General features: G+C 58.2%; 3 protein-coding genes across 5 annotated transcripts; all 3 read right to left on the bottom strand.

The window, feature by feature from the left end:
• Positions 1 to 66: 66 nt before the first annotated feature.
• On the bottom strand, positions 67 to 4,349 carry G6PC1 (glucose-6-phosphatase catalytic subunit 1). The gene is made up of 5 exons (XM_033078755.2): positions 4,024 to 4,349; positions 3,422 to 3,531; positions 2,978 to 3,086; positions 2,626 to 2,741; positions 67 to 2,541 (listed from the first exon to the last, which is right to left on the bottom strand). Exons 1-5 carry the CDS (start codon positions 4,251 to 4,253, stop codon positions 2,030 to 2,032), a joined length of 1,077 nt encoding a protein of 358 aa, XP_032934646.1. The 5' UTR covers positions 4,254 to 4,349; the 3' UTR covers positions 67 to 2,029.
• A 3,102-nt stretch (positions 4,350 to 7,451) lies between these two features.
• On the bottom strand, positions 7,452 to 11,266 carry LOC117006334 (membrane primary amine oxidase-like). Of its 2 annotated transcripts, none has more exons than XM_033078713.1 (4): positions 9,470 to 11,266; positions 9,125 to 9,390; positions 8,303 to 8,432; positions 7,452 to 8,140 (listed from the first exon to the last, which is right to left on the bottom strand). In XM_033078713.1, exons 1-4 carry the CDS (start codon positions 11,243 to 11,245, stop codon positions 7,838 to 7,840), a joined length of 2,475 nt encoding a protein of 824 aa, XP_032934604.1. In that variant the 5' UTR covers positions 11,246 to 11,266; the 3' UTR covers positions 7,452 to 7,837. The 2 variants fall into 2 exon arrangements, with proteins under 2 accessions (XP_032934604.1, XP_032934603.1); XM_033078712.1 differs by having other exon boundaries at positions 9,125 to 9,410; positions 9,502 to 11,266.
• A 6-nt stretch (positions 11,267 to 11,272) lies between these two features.
• On the bottom strand, positions 11,273 to 21,831 carry LOC117006335 (membrane primary amine oxidase-like). Of its 2 annotated transcripts, none has more exons than XM_033078715.2 (4): positions 19,979 to 21,831; positions 13,532 to 13,817; positions 13,202 to 13,331; positions 11,273 to 12,695 (listed from the first exon to the last, which is right to left on the bottom strand). In XM_033078715.2, exons 1-4 carry the CDS (start codon positions 21,546 to 21,548, stop codon positions 12,411 to 12,413), a joined length of 2,271 nt encoding a protein of 756 aa, XP_032934606.1. In that variant the 5' UTR covers positions 21,549 to 21,831; the 3' UTR covers positions 11,273 to 12,410. The 2 variants fall into 2 exon arrangements, with proteins under 2 accessions (XP_032934606.1, XP_032934605.1); XM_033078714.2 differs by lacking the exon at positions 19,979 to 21,831 and adding an exon at positions 14,734 to 16,762.
• Positions 21,832 to 22,461: the final 630 nt, after the last annotated feature.

Genomic DNA, 22,461 nt, shown 5'->3' with positions numbered 1-22,461 from the left:
GGTTTGGTGCACACGGAAATGGGGAGGGGATCTGCTGCAAGGGCTCATTTCTCAAGGGATAAAAGCAGTGCTTAGTTAACCACTTTGTGGGGTTCCTATACCCACAAGAGGCCTCCTGCTGGCAGTACTTTGGGGCATTTTGCATTGCACCAGGTGCTGAGAAGGAGTTGCTTGGCACGAACGCTCAAGTATGAGGCAGTTGGTTCCCCTTGACACCTTGGGCTGGGCAAGGGCAGAGAGCAGCTGGAAAGGAGAACAGGTGCCCCACAGGCAGGAGCTCATTCCTCACCACATACCAAGTCCTTTCCCTTGGTGGAATGCAGTTGTTACTGGTCATTTTTTAACCATGGGTAGTTTCTTGGGCTGATGCAGCTGTAAACTCAGGATCAGGCTGAGCTGTCCTCAGTGTTCCCTGAGCTCACCCTTCCTGCCCAGCCAGGCCCTGGAGCTGCTGCAGTCTCCTCTGGAGGAACTAAAGGGCGCTGTGGAGCCACAATGGGGCACAATAGGTAATTTGAGAATTTACCTTTCCCGTTCTTGCTAGAAATGGCATGATAGGTTTACTCCGGATGTTGGTAATAAACAGAGAAACAGAATAAAAGAAACTTCCAGCCTAAGGAAGTTTATCTGTAATGAACAAAGGGATGGAAGCAGCCCAAACAGGTCGGGTTCCCACCCATGGTTGCTGTGACTGCTGCATGGCCACAGCCTTGTCTGAACTATTGGGATGGCATCAGAACACAGGGACCAGCACAAGTCTGGAGCTGGCTGTGGGGTCAGAGTAAGGGCTGGTGCTTTAGGAGCAATCATACACATGCACACAGAGTCTGGCAGGAAGAAAGTATCTGCACCTCCCTGTATATTTTGGACTATCTCAGACTGAGCAAGGATGTTTACTGATAAAGTTGATAGCTGGCCTGCACAGCTTGGATGGCAGCAGGCTGAGCCCACAGGACTTCCTGCTGCAGAGGGAGCACTGGGCTGGGGTACTGAGGTGGGAGGGGCATGTCCCCAACCCCACACCACAGCCAACTGCCAGTTCTGTCCCCAGCACCCTGGAGGCTCAGCACAGCCCCAGCTGAGCCAGTTGGTCTCAAAGCTGAGCTTGTTCTGTAAGCAGCAAGGTAACAGAAGTTTTTCCCTGTTCCTGGCACAAAGTACACCCAGAAGCCTTGGACAAACAGCACAAAAAGCAGCTCATTGCCACCATGTGCTGTCAGCGTTCAACTGCACCTCAGAGCAAAAAGTAAAGGCCTAGGCACTGCCCTTCCCAGTGGCTTGAACATGTCCTGCAGGTGTTGAGGGTCTTCAGCACCCAGGAGGAATGTCCTTCCTCTACCGTCTGCAGGCCATGCCGCAACCCTGTATCCAGGAGCTGAGCCTCCCATCCCATGGTGCTAGCCAGCAGGACACTCAAACTCACCAGCTAAACAACCTTCAGCTTTAATAAAATACTCCTGTGCACAGCCCCACCCCGTGTCATGTGTGCACAGGTGCATGTCATGCCTGTACACATGGGTGTGTGTGCACCCTGCATGCATCACACAGAGGTGAGCACCAAATGTCCCAGGGCTGGAGGGGTCCAGCACACTGGCACTTTATCTCCATGTCACAGTGTCTGCCGTTCCTGTCACAGAGCTGCCTCTCCAGCAGACCCCAGACACGCTGAGGTGAGAGCCCTGCTCCCAGTGGTGCTGTCCCCAGCCCTGCAGTGTGGAGGTGGCCTGTCCCCACGAGCTGCAAGGGAGTGCAGGACCTCCTGCTGCTGCTGCTGGGTCCTGGGCAGGTGCCCCCCACGTGTGAGTGCAGGAGGGACAGCAGGGGAGTGCTGGGCCTGCAGGGCTCTCTGTGCCATCAGCCAGCCACAGCCCAGCGTGGCTGACACTGTGGGTCCGTGTTGTGGGAGCCACCCAGCAGCACCAGCAGCCCAGCCTCCATGCTCTGCTCCCAGCGCAGAACCAGCCTGTGCAGATTCAGTGGGAAGCAAACAGTGGCTGAGGTGCACCCAGGGCTGGGGTGCCTGCCTGCCTTAGGCAGCCTTTTTGTCCTGTGTGCCCAGGAGCTGGGACAGGCAGTAGGGGATGAGGCCGACGGTGGCCAGCGGCACGGCCGCGCTCTTGCAGAAGGAGAGGGCGTAGAAGAGCAGCTGCATGTGGGAGGGTGGCTTGAAGGCATCGAAGATGTGGAGGAGGAGGAGGGAGGCAGCGATGCAGCCCAGGCGCAGGGGCAGCTGCCAGCCCTGCTTCAGCCGGGAGCTCTCCTGGTACATGTGGGAGTTGAGGGCCAGCCCCAGCCCGAAGAGGATGCCCAGGTTACGGAGAAGGCTGGCAAAGGGAGTGGTGTCGATGTGGACCCACTCAGGGTTGCTGCACCACTTCTGTGCTTTCTCCAGTGTCCAGAGCAGGTCCACTCCAAATGTCCACAGCAGCAGGTAGAAACCCAGGGTGAAGCTGAAGAGGAAGAGGGTGATGCCCAGGTACCGATTGAAGCTGGCATGGTAGATGAAGCGGATATGCTGGAAGGTCTTGGCCACAGCCATCCCTGCCAGAAACAAAGTGGGAGCATTGGTCAGGGCTGCAGGTACAGTGTGGCTGCAGGAAAAGGGATGGGGGGTCTGATACTCACCTGAGAATACCCCTGCAATCACCTGGTGGGGGAAGTGAGCAGCAATGAAGACTCTGGACATGCAGACGCAGACCTGAACTGCCCAGAACCCAATCCAAAGCACTGTCCACAGCACCCTGTGAGGGACAGGTGGCCATGTTGGTGCCAAGCCAGCTTGCACTGCCCATGGCACTGCCATCACATGCTCCAAACAATGCCTGGCTGCCTGCTGAGCCTGTCCCCATGCAGACCCCAGCTGGGGTGCTGCAGTCCAGCTATCAGTCTGCAGCCTTGTGCCTTGATGGGCTTGGCTGTGCCTGTCAGTGCTGGAGCTGCCTCTGTCTAGCACAGGTGGTTTTGGCACACAGCTTACCAGTATCCGAGAGTCCTTGACTGCTTCTTTCCCCCAGCAGCTGAGAGGAGAGCTGTCACCATGACGTAGTACACACCTGCTGCACCCATGGCATGGCCAGATGGGCTCCCTGGGCAAGAAGAGAGACCCAGGTCAGACTCTGCATGGGCCAGAGGTGAGCACAGGCAGAGGTGTGTGCTGAACCACCACAGCTTCACCAGGGGTCAAGGTCTGCTCTGGGCAGGGGCTGCCCTGCCTCCTTCCCCTGCAGGCACAGCCAGCATCCCCAGGAGCACAGCACTAAAGGGACCTCTCTCCAGAGCTGTCCAGGGGCATGTGCTGCCTGCAGGCTGCCAGCCACAGCCCTGGCCAGCCAGCACCCCCCTCCTTGTGTGTGCAGGTCACCATGGACAAGCACCCCCTGCCCCTGGCTGCAAACCCCTGCCATGGCTTGGGGAACCCTACCAGGGCCAGTCTCGCAGGTGAGCGGGAACTGCTGGATCTCTGGTGCAGAGTTGTTGCCATAATAGTCTGTGTCAAGGACCCACCAGTATGGTCTCTCCCCAAAGAGAATCCTGAAAAGAAAAAAGGGATCTTTGGAAGTCCTGGGCACAGTTGCATCTCCTGGGAGATGGAAGAAGCAAAGGACCCACAAGTGATCCAGGGCATCCTGACGGACACAACACCCAGCTGATGGCTTTGTTCTGACAGCTGACAGTGCCTGCCCATGTCCCCACTTCCAGCCCTGAGGGGAAGAGGAAGAACTTCCTGGAAGCAAGTCAATATGAGCTCCTGTGGTGAGGGGCTCTGTGAAGATCCCCCCCACTCAGCTCCACAGCCCTGGCTGATGGGAACCTCTTTACAGGAGGCTCCATCTCTCTGCTTGCCTCTAGGAAGAGGGAAGCTGTTGCTGCATGGCTTGGGAAGAAGTGACCATTGTCACTGCCCAGCTGGGGCTGAACTCTGGTCTTTGTTCTACTCCAGCCCTGGGGCTGAGAGCACCATCTGACCCACATTAATCCAGGTGTGCCAGCACACAGTGGGAGCACTGGCTCAGGGCCACTCACCACTTGAAGACGAGGTTGAGCCAATCTCCGATTACAGCCACCCAGATGAGCCTGATGCCCACTGCTTCACTGAAGTGGAACCAGATGGGGAAGAGGACAAAGAAAGCATTCCTGAGATCAGCAGCATAAGAGATGAAGAGGAACCAGTCCTGGGAGCCCTGGAAGCGCTGCTGCAGCCAGTGTGTGGTTCGGATGCCGGCGTCGTGCAGGAGGTTCATGCTGGCCTCCATCCTCTCAGCGTGCCTCGGGCTGTCCCGTGCTCCACTGTGCCACTGGGGTTTTATACTCTGCAGGGTCTTGTTTGCAGCAGGCAGGTCACTGTCCCAGCACTGATCTTTGGACCCAAAACCACTCTTTCCAAAGGTACATCACCAGGGGGTTGTAACAAACATGTTTGGAACACCTTACGTAAAAGGGGAAAACAGGTTTCGAGGGCACGTGGAGTGTGTGTGCTCCAACCCCAGCACCATCCCCTGCCCCACACCAGCCCCTCACCCAAGGGGATCCTGCAGCCCTGGCTCCTCCAGCTATCCAGTACAACAGTTCAGCTGCTCTGACTGAACCACGGCCCTTGGTCCATTATCCCACACTCTGAGTGTGACAGTCCTGCAGATCTGCCAAGTCCAGAGCTGACAATTGCTCTGGTTTCTCTGCCCCTGTGAGGCACCACTGGAGCATGGCAAGGATGCACAAGAGCATGGAGTGGGTTCATGGAGCAGAGGGCAGCCTCCCACCCCCCTCCAAGTTAATTTAACCTGGTTAATTTAACCAGGACTTTGCATAATGGGAAACTTTCAGAGCCATTCCTGTGGTTCCCACAGTCCCAGACAACCAGGCCTGGGATGCTCCTGGTGCCAGCCATGTTCTTCTCATCTCTAGTGGGGGGCTAAAGGACCTTTGCAAATAGAGACAGCACTTCTTCTCCCAGCACTGCTCCACTGAGTTAATCCCTCCTGCCCTATCAGACCCTGGCTGTGGGTAGAGAGCCAAACACACAACTCACCCTGCCATGCCCATGGCCGTCCCCTCCACCCCAGCTGCACTCTGCTGACCCTGGTAGCAGTGCTGGCTCTGCAACTTTCTCATCCACAGCTGCCAGTGCATGGACACACACCCCTGCAATAGCAGCACAGGGTGCCCAGCCAGCACCCACCACAGCTGAGCAGGCAGCAGGGCATTAATGATCAACAGCCAGTGAAATGCATCACTTATCTCCTTCCTGAGAAAATTCATGTCAAGATCCTTGAACCCCTGCCCTATGTTGTTTGCCTCTGTGAGAGCTGTGTCCAGTACTGAATCCTGCTGACAAACAGCAGGAGTTACAGGCCCCATCCTGCCCCTCTGCCCATGCACAGCCCGGGGAGCCATGGGGTCTGACAGCCAAACACCAGCAGAGCTCCCTGGGATATGGGCATGGATGGCCTGTGAGAAAAGCAATCAAAGCCACAGACTCAGCCCTGCTGCAGTCATGTCCTATCCAGCCTTGCTGCACCCAAGCAAGGTGGTCCCAGACCTGGACTGAGCTCCTGACCTGCCAAACATCCCAACAAAACAGAAGTTTGCACAGGAACTGAATTACTCTTGCAAAACAAATTCCCCAACAGCTCATTCCAGGGTCCTCAGCTGAGAGTGGCTTTGGCCAGCGTGAAGGAATGTAACAGACTTGGCTTCTATTCCAAAAATATTTTGAAACTATCAGTAATAAATCCTTCACAGGAGATTTCACAGTGGAAAATGGGGCAAAAGGTGTTGGGGGATGGGGACTAGCACTCCAGTCCCCTAGGAAAAGTCACTGCAGGAAAACTGGGGCCATAGTGGGGAGAGGGCAGGAAGCAGAATGGAAGGAGTGACCTCTTCCCTCCCAGCACAGAGGACAGAGTGGCTCATCCCTGTACCCCCTGTGCAGTGCCAGGTGCACATGCCACAGGTCAGGACTGTGCCAGAGGTGCCAGGGTCCACATGATCCCAGAGCTCCTCCATGCCCTGCCTTGAGGATAAATCCCTGGCCCCAAAGTCACTGTGTGGAGCTGGTTCAGGGCAGAGCAGCAGGAGCTGCCTGGGCACTGCAGGGCTCTGCATCCTGGCTGCTCTGACATTGCTCAGGGTCCAGCTCATGCCCTGCCAGCAGCACCACTGGGGATGTGCTCTGTAAACTGGCTGGCTGGATTTCCCAGGGAAGGAGAGGGGCCAGGCTGGGGGAACCCAATTTCTGTCCCAATTTCTGGGTCTGTGCACACCAAGCTCAGGATCAGCTGGCTCTGGGACATGGTGTGCTCGTGATTTCCAAGGTTCTGGATGCAGCAATGGCCAGGGCAGTGCCAGTGTTTGGTCCAGAACATTCCCTGACAGCTGCAAGGTCCAGGCTGGGCTGTGGCAGTGTGGTCATTGCGTCAGTGCACGAGCAGAGTCCAGGCACCCCACACGTGGGCACGCCGTGGTGGGCAGGGAGCCAGCTGGACACAACCTGCCCCTCACACAAGGCCTGGCACAGCCCCTGCTGACACCCCAGGGCACCCAGGGGTCACTGCAGCCTCACACTGACCCATGGCCTGAGCTGCCCTCTCCTCCCATCTCCTCTCCCACCAAGCTGAGCTGGCTCCTAGGGACAAATGCCACAGCTGTTAGGGCTCAAGCCCCTCAAAGTGTTCTCTGAACAGACCCTTCCACTACAGCAATCCCACCATACCCCCAGGGACACTTTGGTGAGTGCTCAGCATCTGCAGCCATGTGCCAGGGCTGGCAATGGCCTCACCAAGCTTTTTGGTGTCCCCATCCCAGGCTGGCACAGTGGGGATGGGCTCTGTGGGCTGTGGGATCCTGCAGCCCAGAGCTGCACATGCAGCTGGGGGTGTAGAATCAAGGGTCCCCACACAGGGGGGCTGAGCATGCTGGGCAGCAGCCAAGCCCAGAACTGATTAACACAGCTCAGAACAACTGTTAAACATTAACTCCCTTGTTTGCTCCATATTGCCTGGCAGGAGCCTCCTGCCAGCACTGGGGCCCAAGAGACACAATCACACAGCCATGCTGGGCTCTGTGCTGAGCTCTGGGGCAGCACCACATCCCTTGGACCCCCACAGAACTGAGCCAGGGTCATCCCTAACAGGGCACCACCCACGCTGGGGTCTGGCCCTGGCCCTGGAGACAGAGCAGCACCCATGAGCTACACGAGTTTGTTCAGGAAAAGCACCTGAGTGCCTGTTTATTGGGAAGGGTGGACATGGCACAGCCCAGCCCAGGGAGTGCCCATCCAGCGGCCCAGCCATGGGCTCCTCCAGCAGCCTCCCAGCAAGCCCAGTGCACCATCTCCATCTGCAGAGCTGGCACTGCAGCAGCAGCCAGAGCCTGGCACTGCCTGGGCCCATTGGCCTCGATGCTGCAATGATTGCAGTGGATGTTTTGTGGCAGGCTCACAGCAGCACCACACCACTCACCCTTTCCACTGTGGGCAAAACCTCAGGTGGATCACAGCTCCAAGGGCAGCTGCAGCTTTGTGCTATGGGCAGCCTTGGCCAGCACTGTCACCCTGTGTGCACCAATGATGGGAAGGGGGTGGAAGTCCCATCCCAGAGGAGGGCAGCAGCTGTGGGCACCCCACAGTACACAGGGTGACATCCAGGATGAGATAAAAAAAATAATTCCCAGGGGCTATTTTTCAGAGGTTTTGTGTCCTCCTTCCAGTCCTGGAACAAGAACTGATCTCCCAAAACCTGACCCTGAGCATGTGACACCCTGGGCAGGGGGAGGGCAGGTCCTGGTGTGGGACAGAGACCCTCTGAGCACCCACCCAAGAGCCAGCAGCAGCCCTGGCCCATCAGAGCCCGCCAAGAGGCGGTGCCAGGCTGAGGTTGAGGAAGCCCCCAAATTGGAAGGGGGGCAGGTGGGGGGCACAGGTGGCAGCAGAGGACAGGCAGGCAAGGGGATTGCCCCCACATGCCCCTGCATCCTGTTCACTGCTGAAGTAAACACTGTCAGATGAATCCACCGAGGGGTCCTCATTGAAGTAGTTGTAAGGCCTCAGGAAAAAGCCAACACCATTCCCCACGGTCACTGTGTTGGGGACGTCTTCAGCGTGAGGGACGTGCAGGAACCCCACAGTGATCCAGGCAACCAAGTCCTGGGAGAAGAAGAGGGAGGCCTGTGTCTGACAGAGCTGGACTCTGCCAGCCCAGCAGCTGCTCAGTCTGGCTCTGGGACTGGTGCAGCTTCTGTCCAGGGCAGGAGCCAGGATGGCCCCCACAGGGTTCAGCTTCTCTCCAGCCCAGGGAGCCCAGCTTACCTCGTTGGTGATGGTCTCGTTGTTGATGAAGTCAGCAAAGGCGAGAGTGGGCGTCCAGGGGTCGTTCTGGTTGTAGATGCTGGTGCTGGTGGGCTCCTCCTCCTTCCTCCGGGTGACAGCCAGCTGGTACCTGCCAGCACAGGGATCAGAGAGGCCTGTCCATGCCAGCACAGGGCAGGGCAGGGCAGCCATGGCATTGCCAGCTGGGATGCACTGGCAAACTGGGACTGGATGCACCCCTGGGGCAGGGAGGGAAAGGGCTGGTGAGGGGCAGGAATGCAGCAGCCCCAGCATCTTCGAGCTGTGTGGGGGATCCCTTGTTGCCTGTGGCTTTTCCAGCACGGCTGGGAAACCTGAATGGATCCAGGTGCAAAGGTTGCCATTCAATGCCCAATGCAGTCCCTTAAGCCACAGCTACTTCTGCCCCACACAGAATAACCCCACCGTGAGCTCCATCAGCTCACCTGGCAGTGAGACTGGTCTGTGCTTATCCCAAGCATTTTCCAAAAGGCATTCTGTCCTCATGGGAAGATATCACAACCTGGCAGTGCCCGTGCTTCCCTTAGGAATTTGTTCTGCAGCCTACTTCCCCTCAAAGGGAAAATCACACGGGGCTGCTCTAAATCAGTCTGGTGTAGGGTCAGATTCCTGCCTTTGAGCTACTATGAGCAGATGTTATTGAGCAACATCTCAAGGAAATTTCAGAGCCAAAAGCTATGCATGTTTGCTGTTTAACCCTTCCCTGCAGCCTGGTGCAGACCTGTCCAGGGGTGAGAGCCTCCCTCCAGCAGGAGCAGAAGCAGCTGAGGCCCTGGCACCCACCTGCCCCAGCTGACAGAGCGTTCCATGGAGCTGTTGGTGGGCAGGTGCTTCCCAGCAAAGCTGATGATCTGGATCCTGTAGCTGCGTGGGTGCTCCCATTTGTTGAGATTGGGGCTGACAAAGGAGAGGTAGCGGGGCAGGGGGACATTGAGTGGGAATGCTGCCTCATCCTCCTTCTGCAGCCTTTCCCTGCGGAGGTGTGGCCGCTCAATGGTGTTCTGCGTGCTCCAGGGATCTTTGACAAACTCATACTCCATATCCTGGGTCTCCAGAGAGTTCAGCTGCCCTGTGAAGCAGAATAGAAAACCTTCTCAAGCTCTACACCCCAGGCAGACCTCAGCTAACCCACAGCCATGCACAAAGGTGACCAGACCTACCGTCAACATCCAGGTCCACCTTGTAGTGGATGTGGTGGAGGTGCATCGTGCCCAGCGTGTGGGGCCCAACCCTGTTGCCATAGTCAGTGCCTCGGCCATGGAAGAAGGAGGAGCTGATGTAGCCAGTGGCGTGCACCCGGACTTCCACAGCCCCGCTGCCGTGGAACATGAAGTCCCAGATGTAATCATAGTTAATGAGTGTGGAGATGGTACGGATGACCAGCGTGTTTTTCCGCAGCCCGCCGTAGTAAAAGGACTGTGAGTCGGAGAAGTGGCGCCTCAGAGGGAGGGAGGAGTCATGCTCAAAAATGCAGAGTGAGTTTTGGTTGGTTTTGGGAGTATCTGTCTCTACCAGGTAGTGCCTGTCCACGTAGGTCGCTGTGTAGGGGCAGTCCAGCCCCCGGACCAGCTCATAGGCAAACCTGCCGATGCCAAAGCTGCCATCCAGGTAGCGAGTGGACATGCCCCCGGGGCAGTTGGAGCCATACAGGGCCAAGGCTTCCTGCAGACTCAGCTCGTAGACAATCCTCTCCCCACGGTACCTGATGTCGAAGAGGCGCGGGCCGGTGTTGGGGTTCATGCCGAAGGCGATGCTCCAGCCCTGGAAGGTGATGTGGTTGTTCCTGACGCTGTAGCGGGGACCCTGGGGCTCAAACTGCACTGGGCCCGGGGACCCAGGAGGGCGCCGGGGCTTCATTGAGCCCAGCACAGAATCAGCCTGGGGGTGCTTGAGTCTGACAACCTCCAGTGCACCGGCCACAAACTCCTGTTCCAGATGCTCTGTGCTGGCAAAGAACCGGCCATTGTAGAAGACTTGGAGCAGCCGCCACTGGGAGATGTGGAGGTCCCCATGGTCCACCAGCACCTCCAGCCCCACTGGAGACAGGTAGTAACCAGTGCCAGCCACATTGTGGAAAAGGACAAACCAGGTCACGCGGTCACCGGACTTGAAGCCCCGTGGGGCTGTGGTGAGGATGGCCAGGTTGGTCCCGTCAGACTCGCAGCACGCAGTGAGGAAGCGCGGAGCCTTTTTCAGCTCCCTCTGGATGAGGGCGTTGATGTCCAAGTACTCCCTGCCGGTGACGGGTCTGCGGTGGTACGGCAGCTTCCCCCCGTACTTGTGCTCCGTCACGTCTCGGTGGTACGCTGGCGTCGGCAGCGGCCCCACCACGAACTCGCTGATGTTGGGCTCTGCCTGGTTCCCAAAGTACAGCACAGCCAGGGCCTCTCGGGGGGGACGAGCCTCGCCGCCGTCCAGGAACCGCAGCACCTCTGCCTTGGCGGGCACCTGCAGATCCACGGAGGCGATGCAGTTGTCCGAGGGTCTGGCACGGGAGGCGTCAACCAGCGGCACCCCGAGGTGTCCCTGCAGGTACCGCACCACTTGGGACATCTCCTCGGCTGTCAGGTCAGCAAACACCAGGCTCTGGCCATCCTCGACGTCCTCCTGCTCCAGGGGCAGGTGCTGGCAGGTTCTGGGGGTCCTTTCCCTGGTCAGCAACACGCAGACCAAAGCGAATATTGTGGCTAATGCCAGACCAAGGAGGATGAGGACGGTTTTCAGGCTCATGCCTGCTGAGGCACTGAGTGCTCCTGCAGTCTGGCAGGACACGCTTCCAGCTGTGGAATCCTCCCAGCAGCTCACTAGAGCAAGGGGCTGGGTTGGCTCAGGTTTATTTTCCTCCCCTGTTTTTTCAGCAGGGAGGAACTCGCAGGGAGGGTGCACAGGGACGTTCTCGCACATTGCCAGGATTTGCTGGGAACCATAAAAGGCAACTTTGCTGTGCTTCCCTAGAGAGTTATAATTTAAAGTAAGCTCAATGTTTGTACATCTGCCCTTCCTCTCTGGTCCCAGATCCTACATTGCAAAGCTTGGAGAGGATGGATCCAGTTATTAGGGGAAGTAAGCACATCTCCCTTCTGTTCCTTGTCTTAACCCTGCAGATGCTGGGCAGGCAGCAGTGGCTGTAGAGATAAACCTTCCCTGTGCAGAGCGGGGCTAACCACAGCACCACTGCCCCATCCTGGCACTGCCCTGCCATCACCATCAGCACTGACTGCTGCCAGCATCCCCACGGTCCTGCAGCCAGGACAGAGGGGACAGCAGGGACAGCAGTTTGTCACCTTGCAAAGGTGCCCACTGAGCCTGAGTTACATCCTAGCACAGATGGAGCTGTGAGAGGGGGCACCAGAGCCCAACCAGCATCCTGGCAAACAGGCAGTGGCACTGGCCCTGCTGCATCTCCAGCAGCCATGAGACCCTTCCTGCAAGGTCCCAACCAGATCCCTCCCTTGTGCCCAGGCACTGAGGGCCTGAGAGCCACAACCCACACAGTCCTGGCCATGACCCAGCCTCCTCCCAACAGCCACAGGGCTTGGTGCCAGTGCCCACCTCAATCCATGCCCCTGAGCCCTGGGACGTGCCCCAGCTTGTCCCTCCTGCCCTCCAGCTGGAAATCTCCATGTCCTGATGAGCACCCAGAGCCACACTGCTGGTCTGTGGGCACAGGAAACACGGCAGAGACCAGCATCACCCCCCAGGAGACCCTGCTGAAAGTTGTAAGAACGAGACACTTGAGAACATTGGACCAGCACCATTTTCATTTTTTTAACCTGAGATATGCACTACACAGCACTTGCTTCTACAGCAGAGGAACAGGATTTTCTCCTCACTTTCCTCTGGCAACAGACTCAAATTCAAGAATTACCAGATAACATAGACATCCATCTCACATCATGCTAGGAAAATCACTTTTCCCTTTTCAAGAGCACTATTTCCAAAGCAACAATAAAATGTCAAGTCACTGGACAACTGAAAATTGAGACAACTTCACTAAAAAGCTGAAAATCAGAGACAGAATGGTCAGCCTGGGGTCTCTGACCACATCTCCTCACACCATCCTGTAGCATTAAAGCCTGCTCATATTTCGAAAACCATCATAGGTGAATGGAGGGAAGTTTGGCAAACAAGAGGCAGTTTTGGGCAAGCAGGCAAGAGGGTTGATTTCACATGCTGTAAAGTCCTGCTCGCTGGTGAAAAACACACCATCGTGGGAGTATATAGAGGGGTCCAGGTCATAGTAGTTGTAGGGTCTCAGGAGAAAACCGACCGAGTTTCCCACGGTCACAGTGTTGGGAATATCCTCAGAATGCGGAATGTGAAGGAAGCCAGCAGTTATCCAGGCAACCAGGTCCTAGGCAGGGAAGAGCCACAAGCCCAGGGTTACTTCAGAAGCTGCAGCAGCAGTGGCCAAAACACACATGGGGCAGTGGGGAGTGACAGAAGAGGAGGAGGGAGACTCTATGAGCACCAGCCAGCTGCATTCCCACACACCAAGCTCCCCTCTCCTGGGAAAGAACTCCTCCCTTCCCCTAAGACCTGCCACAGCCATGGCTGCAGATACCCACCCAGTGGAAGGGGCCTTGCCATGACCTCCATGGCCTCACAGAGATGTTCATGAGGTTTTGCCAGCATTTCTCCACAGGGAAAAATGAGCTTCTGCTCTGCACCCACTCTCTGTGTCCTCTGACCAAAGTACCAAGCAGCACACAGAGGAGGGGATGCTCAAACCCACTTTCCTCTTTCCTGCTGCTCTCACAGCTGGGCCCACTGCCCCAGGGGCAGTGCTGGGGTCTCCCTGCTCCTTGGGGCTCCCATTGAGCCTGGGTGCTACACTCCAGCCCAGGCACACCAGCTTACCTCGTTGGTGATGGTCTCGTTGTTGATGAAGTCAGCAAAGGCGACAGTGGGCGTCCAGGGGTCGTTCTGGTTGTAGATGCTGGTGCTGGTGGGCTCCTCCTCCTTCCTCCGGGTGACAGCCAGCTGGTACCTGAGGACAAGAAACGAGACTGGAGCAGCCCCCCGAGGCAGGGCAGAGCTAAATCAGCTCCTGAAAGCCTGCAGAGCACAGGCCTGCTCGGATGGAGCAAGCCCAGAAGAGTGCTTCAAGGGACATCCAGCAATGCCTTCCCAGCTGGCAGGGCTGAGGGGGTCTCTGAGAACCTGCCACGCCAGCAAGAACAGCCTGACCTTGCCCAGCTGATGGCCCTCTCCATGGAACTGGCTTCAGGGATGTGGTCCCCTGCAAAACTGGTGATCTGGATCCTGTAGCCACGCTGGTGGCCCCACTTGTTTTTGCTGTTGGCTGCGAAGTAGATGTATCTGGGCATCTTGGACTGGAGTCGGAAGGCAGCCTGGTCTTCTGTGTCCAGGACTTTCTTGGTGAGTCGTGGCCGCTCTATCTGCTGCTCTGGGCTCCAGGGAGCCCGTGTCATCTCAAATGCCATGTCATGGGCCACGAGGGAGTTTTTCACCCCTGCAAAGCCAAAACAAAGTGACTGAGGAGAGTCCCCACAGTCCCCAAGGACATCACAGTGCCTGCTCTCCCTGTTCACCCTGGGCTCTGAGCACTGACCCTTCCAGGAGCAGCTGCTGCTCTGCAGCTCCTCATGCCATGACAACATCCCACGTGGTGATCTATGGCTGGACACTTGTCCAAGCCAGGCAACACCACTCTGCAGCAGACACTATGAGAGACAAGAGGGGACAAGGGATGAGCCTCGCCCCAGGGCAGAAGAACAGGTTTGCTTCCTGTGCAAGCATAGTCAAATGTACTAGAGCACGAGCTTTGTTGCTGCTCATCCTGCACAGTGAAGGGCCCTGGAGCAGCCCAGGGGCTGCACACATTTGCACATCACAGACATGAGCAGTGTTGTGCTGTTCCCAGGCCCTGCCCAAAGAAGAGAGTTGGGCCCTGCCCAAGGTTCCAAGCAACAGGAGCAGCATGGGAGCAAATCATCCTGGGGACAAGGTGGCAAGAGTCTGCTGAGAGCATTTGATGCCAGTGCCTGGGCAGGTCTGGCAGAGGGGTTACTGGTCAGCACCTCCTGCCCATCCCACCATGAAGCCCCTCAGAGTTCTGCTCCTGTAACACCTGAGTTCACAACTTTCGTAAGGGCCATTTCAAAACTGAATCTGTGCCCATCTGTGAAGGTTTGAGCCCCACAGAAGAAGATCCATGCACAGCTCCCCTGGCAGTATTAACAGTGACAGTCTGATTTCATCTGACTTCTCCCTGCCCCGGCAGTTTTGCCACCCCCTGTTGCAAGCACACCACCCTACCCTACAAGTGGAAAGGAAAAACTGCATAATCACCAAATAAGTTAAGTTTTTGGAGTCTAAAAGTCTTTGGAGAGTGATTTTTAAAAAGGAGGGAAAAGAGCCAGACCTACCTCCCACATCCAGGTCCACCTTATAGTTGACAAAATGGGTGTGTATGGTACCCAGGGTGTGCTCCCAAAGCCTGTTGCCGTATCTCAGGCCATCCCCATGAAGAAAGGATGAGCTTGGGTACCCCGTGGCCTGCACCTTGCCCTCAATGGCCCCGTTCTGGTAGAAGATGAAGTCCCACACATAGTCATAGTTGCCCACGGTGGCAATGGAGCGAATGACCAGAGCGGAGTTCACCAGCCCCCCGTAGTAGAGCGCCTGCAAGTTGGAGTAGTGGCGCCGCAGAGGGGAGCCCAGGTTGTGCTCAAAGATGCAGAGGGAAGCCTTCCTCTTGCGGGGCCTCAGGCTGTCCGACAGAGCGTGGGTGTCCACCAAGGTGGCCAGGTAGGGGCAGTCGACCCCTGGCACCAGGGGGGAGGTGTAGCGGCCCAGGCCAAAGCTGCCGTCCATGTAGCGCGTGGACATCCCTGCCGGGCAGTTGGAGCCGTACACTGACAGCGCCTCCTGCACGCTGATCTCATAGGCAACCCTCTCCCCCTTGTGTCGGATGTCAAACAGCCGCAGGCCTGTGCTCACACTCATCCCAAAGGCAAAGCTCCAGCCCTGGAAGCGCACGTGGTTGTTCCTGACGCTGTAGCGGGGACCCTGCGGCTCAAACTGCACTGGGAACAGCGCAGCCGCAGCAGCTCGAGGCTTCATGGACGAGAAGTCCCCGTCCCGTGGTGCCTTCCTCACCTTCTCCACGCTGATGCGACCCTGCACGTAGGCACTCTCCAGCTGAGCCATGTCCCTGTAGTACTGCCCGTTGTAGAAGACCCTGCTCACCGCCCACTGCGAGATGTCCAGGCTGCTGTGGTCCACCAGCACCTCCAGCCCCACCGGGTGCACAAAGAATCCACTCACGTTCTGAAACAGCGCGAACCAGGTGACCCGATCTCCAGACTGGAATCCGTGAGGGACTGTGGTCTGAAATGCCACATTGGTGCTGTCATATTCAAGGACTTCTTTCATGAAGGTCGGTGCTGCTGCAAATGCCTTTGTCTTCAGGAACGCTCCCAGCTGCTCGTACTCGCTGCCCAGCGCGGGTCTGCGGTGGTACGGCAGCTTCCCCCCGTACTTGCGCTCCGTCACGTCTCGGTGGTACGCTGGCGTCGGCAGCGGCCCCACCACGAACTCGCTGATGTTGGGCTCTGCCTGGTTCCCAAAGTACAGCACAGCCAGGGCCTCTCGGGGGGGACGAGCCCCGCCGCCGTCCAGGAACCGCAGCACCTCTGCCTTGGCGGGCACCTGCAGATCCACGGAGGCGATGCAGTTGTCCGAGGGTCTGGCACGGGAGGCGTCAACCAGCGGCACCCCGAGGTGTCCCTGCAGGTACCACACCACTTGGGACATCTCCTCGGCTGTCAGGTCAGCAAACACCAGGCTCTGGCTCACGGATCCTGTCTTTTCCTCAACGCTGGGCTGGGATTCACAGCTGGGCGATCGCCCACCCCTGCTCAGCAGCATGCAGGACAGAATGAAGATGATCACAGCAGCCCCGACCAGGAGAACGTAGGGAAGTTTGGGGTTCATCACTCCGAGTGCAGTGACAGCACGTTCAGTTTGGCTGAAGAATCCAGAGCTCGTCCCTCACCTGCAGACCAGGTTCTTTATTCATTTGCAACTGTGGGCGTAACGACAATGCTTGGGAGGTGGGCAGGGAACTTGTAGCACCCGTGGGGCTCTCAGAGGAGATCACAGGTCCCAGCCAGTTTGGCTTGTTTCCTCGCCACCCCAGATGCACCAAAGGAGCCAGCCAGGCAGCCACTGCCTGGTTCACTCACCAAACTACTGATGGGTTTCTCTGCTGCAGGGTGACACCACAAAAAGCCTCAGTCTCATCTGTCCTAGGGGCCTTTGTTTCTTTCGGTGTCTCCCAGGATCTCCATCTCTGTCTCCTGTGGGATTCTGGTGATGCCACAGGGGAAGGCTCAGCCAGCCTGGTCCTTCTTCACCCAGTGCTCCTGGACCAGCCCCTGTCCCCTGAGGGTCCAGTCTTTGCTGCCACAGCCCAAGACCTGCTGGCTCCCAGCATGTCTACCTGCCGGTTCTTCCTGTCACCATTCTCTGTTGCCTCCAAGTCCCTCCCAGCCCTCAAGGAAGGGACCCGGCAGCTCCAGCCTGGCTCTGGCTGTGGGCAGACCAGAGGCAGCTCCCTGGTGAGAAAAGGCTGCACTTGCTGAACCATTCCTGTCCCGTTCCAGCAGAGGTGATCTTTGCACAAGAGCTGCCCTGGACAGAAACAGGGCAAAGCAGCTGTTCCTGCAAGGCTCCTAGCCCCACACAAGGCACTGACACACACTGAAAGCAAGGATGGAATTTTGGACATCAGGTCCAACAAACACCCTCCTGCTGGGGAGAGTCTGAGGCACAGGAAGGAGGGGCCAGAACCACCACAGCACTGCAGCAATTCACTCCATTTGCATTTGTGTTACAGTAATTTCACGAATACAAGCCGCACCAATTTGACCAAAATTTTGGTGGAAACCCGGAAGTGCGGCTAATATTCCGGGGCGGCTAATCTATTAACAAAATTCTAAAAGCTGCCAACACGGAAGTGAGAGCCCGCGGCAGCCCCAAGCCAAGCTGGAGCCCGGCCGGCCCCGGCAGAGGTGGGAAAGCCTGGCAGAGGCGGGGCCAGCAGTGTCGGGGGCGGGCGGCAGAGCCTGAGCCAGCAGGGCGGGGGAGCCCGGGAGAACTGGGGCTAGCAGTGCAGGGGAGCATGGCAGAAGCAGGAAGGCCGGCGAGTGGGGCTGCCTGGCAGCGGGGGAAGCCCAGCATAATCGGGGCCAGCAGCGTGGGGGAACCCGGCGGTGCGGGGGCCTGCAGTGCCGGCCAGGGCGAGGAAACGCGGCGGCGGTGCAGACGGGAGGGGGCGGCCGGCGAGCGTGGTGGCGGCGGCGGCAGCCCTGCCGGCGGGGCGAGCGAAAGCAGCGCTCGCGAAAGCGCCGCCCGGCGAGCGAAAGCGCCGCCGCGAGCCGCGAACCGCGAGCCGCGAAAGCGCCGCCGCGAGCCGCGAGCCGCGAACCGCGAGCCGCGAGCCGCGAGCCGCGAGCCGCGAGCCGCGAGCCGCGAGCCGCGAACCGCGAGCCGCGAGCCGCGAGCCGCGAACCGCGAGCCGCGAGCCGCGAGCCGCGAGCCGCGAGCCGCGAACCGCGAGCCGCGAGCCGCGAACCGCGAGCCGCGAAAGCGCCGCCGCGAGCCGCGAACCGCGAGCCGCGAAAGCGCCGCCGCGAGCCGCGAACCGCGAGCCGCGAAAGCGCCGCCGCGAGCCGCGAAAGCGCCGCGGGGCGGGCGCGGCGCGGCGCGGGGCGAGCGAAAGCGGCAGCGGGGCGGACGGCGAGCCCGGCGGCGGCAGCCCTGCCAGCCGGGCGAGTGAACGCGGCAGCGGGGCGGTGCTGACGGGAGAGGGGGGCCAGCGAGCCCGGCGGCGGCGGCAGCACCACCCGGCCAGCCCCGCCGAGCCGTGGCGCTGAGCTGGGCCACCCGGCCCCGTCGGCAACCATGAGCGGGCCGAGCCTGCCTGGCCCCGCCCCGAGCCAGTAAAGCCCGCTATGCCGCGATCCTGTTACTAATTGGCCAATTTGTGAAAGCTGCGCACGGATTCTCGCAACGAACGAAAGTGCGGCTAATATTCGGGGTGCGGCTTATCTATTGACAAAGACAGCAACATTGTCGAGGCACCGGGGGTGCGGCTTATAATCCGTGCGGCTTGTATTCGTGAAACTACTGTAATTTAGGAATTATGTTTTCCTTCTCACTTTCAACTAGGCAATAATTGCCCTTTTTCCCTGCAAACCCCACAGCAGCCTCAGGTCAGGAGCCAAGGACCTGTGTGGGCAATGTCCCACTTGAGCTGTGACACAGCTGTGCTCCCGGCGCTGCAATGGGGGCTCCTGTGGGAACTGCTCCAGCTCCTGCACGGCCCCGAGCCCTCCTGCCTGCAGCACGGCTGCCTCTCAGCACAGGGAACAAGGCTGAGATTTACACAACTCTACTCAAGAGCATTTCACAGCAGCCAGGGCTCAGATTCCATAAACAGAGAGGGGCACTGAGAGCACTGAAGTCACAGAAAAGGACCTTGCCCCCACACAGGAACTGTATTTTAGCACATTCTCGAGCCTTGCTTACAGGAAGGAACCAGTATCAACCCTGATTTTGACCATAACAACAGCAGCAGTATCTTTCAAGGCCACACAAACCCCTGCATCACAGGAGAACATGTGCTGGACCAAATGCTTGCTCTGGGGTTAGCTGCAGCTTGACCAACGTAACTCTTGGATTACTTTCCACAATCCGGGAGACAGCTGGGATCCCTGGGCTGTGTTTCTCTTTGGACTTGTTCACATGTAGCCACTGCCCACCAGCGACCTCTTTGGTCCTGTGCAGATGTAAAACATTTTCCTTCTGCCTTTTACAGAAGTGGTTTTCAGTAATGGGCACCGTGTGTGCCCCACTGTCCCCGCACCGCAGGTGCTGCATTCGCTTTCTGGGGGACTCAGAGGTGCCTCTGAGGTTGAGCATCCCTGCACTTCCAGGGTGGCTGCCAGCACTTCACTGTGAGCAAGGGGCTGCTCCTGGGCTCCAATAACCCTGTGCAGGCATCCAGTGCCAGATGTGACTGCACATGGGGGCAGGGGAACTCGCTGGGCTGCTGCAGTGGCTTCACAACTTGGGATCCAATGCTCGTGTGTTTCCTCAAGAGAAGAAGGGGAGAAAGCTGCAGGAACTCAGCCCCATGGAGCACCAGGAGAGCTGCCCTGCTTTACATGGGGCAGGGAGAGACCAAGAGGATTTTCCCAAGGGAGGAGGAGTGCCAGGACCAGCACCAGGCGCTGCGAAAGCAGGCTCACACTGTCTGTGCTCAGACAGGGCCGACTCCCTGTCTGCCCGCCTGTGCCTGTGGCAACACACACCGTGCCAGACATGAGGCCTCAAGGAAACACAAACATTTTTCAGCTGCTACCTTTCATACTTTCCCGGAGCTGAACACAGAGCTCCCAGAAATTCCCACTGCTTTCCACTCAATGACCTTGACAGACTGCTTTATATATCGAAAAATAGTTTTGCAATGAAAGAAGAGGGTAGGAGAATAAAGAAGCAGAGGTCTGATGTAAGTTATTTGGGACTGTATGGACAAGAAGGCAAACTTCAAAGCTCTGGGGTTTATCAGAACATTGGCAGGCACTAAAAAAAAGCCAGACCTACCTCCAACGTCCAGGTCCACCTTATAGTTGACAAAATGGGTGTGTATGGTACCCAGGGTGTGCTCCCAAAGCCTGTTGCCATATCTCAGGCCATCCCCATGAAGAAAGGATGAGCTTGGGTACCCCGTGGCCTGCACCTTGCCCTCAATGGCCCCGTTCTGGTAGAAGATGAAGTCCCACACATAGTCATAGTTGCCCACGGTGGCAATGGAGCGAATGACCAGAGCGGAGTTCACCAGCCCCCCGTAGTAGAGCGCCTGCAAGTTGGAGTAGTGGCGCCGCAGAGGGGAGCCCAGGTTGTGCTCAAAGATGCAGAGGGAAGCCTTCCTCTTGCGGGGCCTCAGGCTGTCCGACAGAGCGTGGGTGTCCACCAAGGTGGCCAGGTAGGGGCAGTCGACCCCCGGCACCAGGGGGGAGGTGTAGCGGCCCAGGCCAAAGCTGCCGTCCATGTAGCGCGTGGACATCCCTCCCGGGCAGTTGGAGCCGTACACTGACAGCGCCTCCTGCACGCTGATCTCATAGGCAACCCTCTCCCCCTTGTGTCGGATGTCAAACAGCCGCAGGCCTGTGCTCACGCTCATCCCAAAGGCAAAGCTCCAGCCCTGGAAGCGCACGTGGTTGTTCCTGACGCTGTAGCGGGGACCCTGCGGCTCAAACTGCACTGGGAACAGCGCAGCCGCAGCAGCTCGAGGCTTCATGGACGAGAAGTCCCCGTCCCGTGGTGCCTTCCTCACCTTCTCCACGCTGATGCGACCCTGCACGTAGGCACTCTCCAGCTGAGCCATGTCCCTGTAGTACTGCCCGTTGTAGAAGACCCTGCTCACCGCCCACTGCGAGATGTCCAGGCTGCTGTGGTCCACCAGCACCTCCAGCCCCACCGGGTGCACAAAGAATCCACTCACGTTCTGAAACAGCACAAACCAGGTGACCCGATCTCCAGACTGGAATCCGTGAGGGACTGTGGTCTGAAATGCCACATTGGTGCTGTCATATTCAAGGACTTCTTTCATGAAGGTCGGTGCTGCTGCAAATGCCTTTGTCTTCAGGAACGCTCCCAGCTGCTCGTACTCGCTGCCCAGCGCGGGTCTGCGGTGGTACGGCAGCTTCCCCCCGTACTTGCGCTCCGTCACGTCTCGGTGGTACGCTGGCGTCGGCAGCGGCCCCACCACGAACTCGCTGATGTTGGGCTCTGCCTGGTTCCCAAAGTACAGCACAGCCAGGGCCTCTCGGGGGGGACGAGCCCCGCCGCCGTCCAGGAACCGCAGCACCTCTGCCTTGGCGGGCACCTGCAGATCCACGGAGGCGATGCAGTTGTCCGAGGGTCTGGCACGGGAGGCGTCAACCAGCGGCACCCCGAGGTGTCCCTGCAGGTACCACACCACTTGGGACATCTCCTCGGCTGTCAGGTCAGCAAACACCAGGCTCTGGCTCACGGATCCTGTCTTTTCCTCAACGCTGGGCTGGGATTCACAGCTGGGCGATCGCCCACCCCTGCTCAGCAGCATGCAGGACAGAATGAAGATGATCACAGCAGCCCCGACCAGGAGAACGTAGGGAAGTTTGGGGTTCATCACTCCGAGTGCAGTGACAGCACGTTCAGTTTGGCTGAAGAATCCAGAGCTCGTCCCTCACCTGCAGACCAGGCTCTTTATTCATTTGCAACTGTGGGCGTAACGACAATGCTTCGGAGGTGGGCAGGGAACTTGTAGCACCCGTGGGGCTCTCAGAGGAGATCACAGGTCCCAGCCAGTTTGGCTTGTTTCCTCTCCACCCCAGATGCACCAAAGGAGCCAGACTGGCAGCCAGTGCCTGGTTCACTCACCAAACTACTGATGGCTTTCTCTGCTGCAGGGTGACACCACAAAAAGCCTCAGTCTCATCTGTCCTAGGGGCCTTTGTTTCTTTGGGTGTCTCCCAGGATGCTCCATCTCTGTCTCCTGTGGGATTCTGGTGATGCCACAGGGGAAGGCTCAGCCAGCCTGGTCCTTCTTCACCCAGTGCTCCTGGACCAGCCCCTGTCCCCTGAGGGGCCAGTCTGTGCTGCCACAGCCCGAGACCTGCTGGCTCCCAGCATCTCTACCTGCCGGTTCTTCCTGTCACCATTCTCTGTTGCCTCCAAGTCCCTCCCAGCCCTCAAGGAAGGGATCTGGCAGCTCCAGCCTGGCTCTGGCTGTGGGCAGACCAGAGGCAGCTCCCTGGTGAGAAAAGGCTGCACTTGCTGAACCATTCCTGTCCCATTCCAGCAGAGTTGATCTTTGCACAAGAGCTGCCCTGGGCAGAAACAGGGCAAAGCAGCTGTTCCTGCAAGGCTCCTAGCGCCACGCAAGGCACTGACACACACTGAAAGCAAGGATGGAATTTTGGACATCAGGACCCACCAAACACCCTCCTGCTGGGGAGAGTCTGAGGCACAGGAAGGAGGGGCCAGAACCACCACAGCACTGCAGAAATTCACTCAGTTTGCATTTGTGTTAATTTAGGAAT

Source organism: Catharus ustulatus, chromosome 23 (assembly GCF_009819885.2).
Source record: "Catharus ustulatus isolate bCatUst1 chromosome 23, bCatUst1.pri.v2, whole genome shotgun sequence".
In the NCBI taxonomy this organism is placed as follows: domain Eukaryota; kingdom Metazoa; phylum Chordata; class Aves; order Passeriformes; family Turdidae; genus Catharus; species Catharus ustulatus.
The sequence above is the reverse complement of the archived record's forward strand: the minus strand, read 5'-3'. Positions and strand labels throughout refer to the sequence as shown.

Bases quoted from the DNA above. Each gene is read 5' to 3' on its own strand.
- G6PC1 (XM_033078755.2), bottom strand. From the start codon at position 4,253: ATGGAGGCCAGCATGAACCTCCTGCACGACGCCGGCATCCGAACCACA. The intron at 3,532-4,023 runs GTGAGTGGCCCT...TTTTCTTTTCAG, and splicing joins CTCAACCTCGTCTTCAAGTG to GATTCTCTTTGGGGAGAGAC. The intron at 2,542-2,625 runs GTGAGTATCAGA...TGTTTCTGGCAG, and splicing joins GATTGCAGGGGTATTCTCAG to GGATGGCTGTGGCCAAGACC.
- LOC117006334 (XM_033078713.1), bottom strand. From the start codon at position 11,245: ATGTGCGAGAACGTCCCTGTGCACCCTCCCTGCGAGTTCCTCCCTGCT. The intron at 8,433-9,124 runs GTGGGTGCCAGG...CTGTGCTGGCAG, and splicing joins CGCTCTGTCAGCTGGGGCAG to GTACCAGCTGGCTGTCACCC. The intron at 8,141-8,302 runs GTAAGCTGGGCT...TTCTTCTCCCAG, and splicing joins ACGAGACCATCACCAACGAG to GACTTGGTTGCCTGGATCAC.
- LOC117006335 (XM_033078715.2), bottom strand. From the start codon at position 21,548: ATGAACCCCAAACTTCCCTACGTTCTCCTGGTCGGGGCTGCTGTGATC. The intron at 13,818-19,978 runs GTAGGTCTGGCT...TTGGCTTTGCAG, and splicing joins GGTGGACCTGGACGTTGGAG to GGGTGAAAAACTCCCTCGTG. The intron at 12,696-13,201 runs GTAAGCTGGTGT...TTCCCTGCCTAG, and splicing joins ACGAGACCATCACCAACGAG to GACCTGGTTGCCTGGATAAC.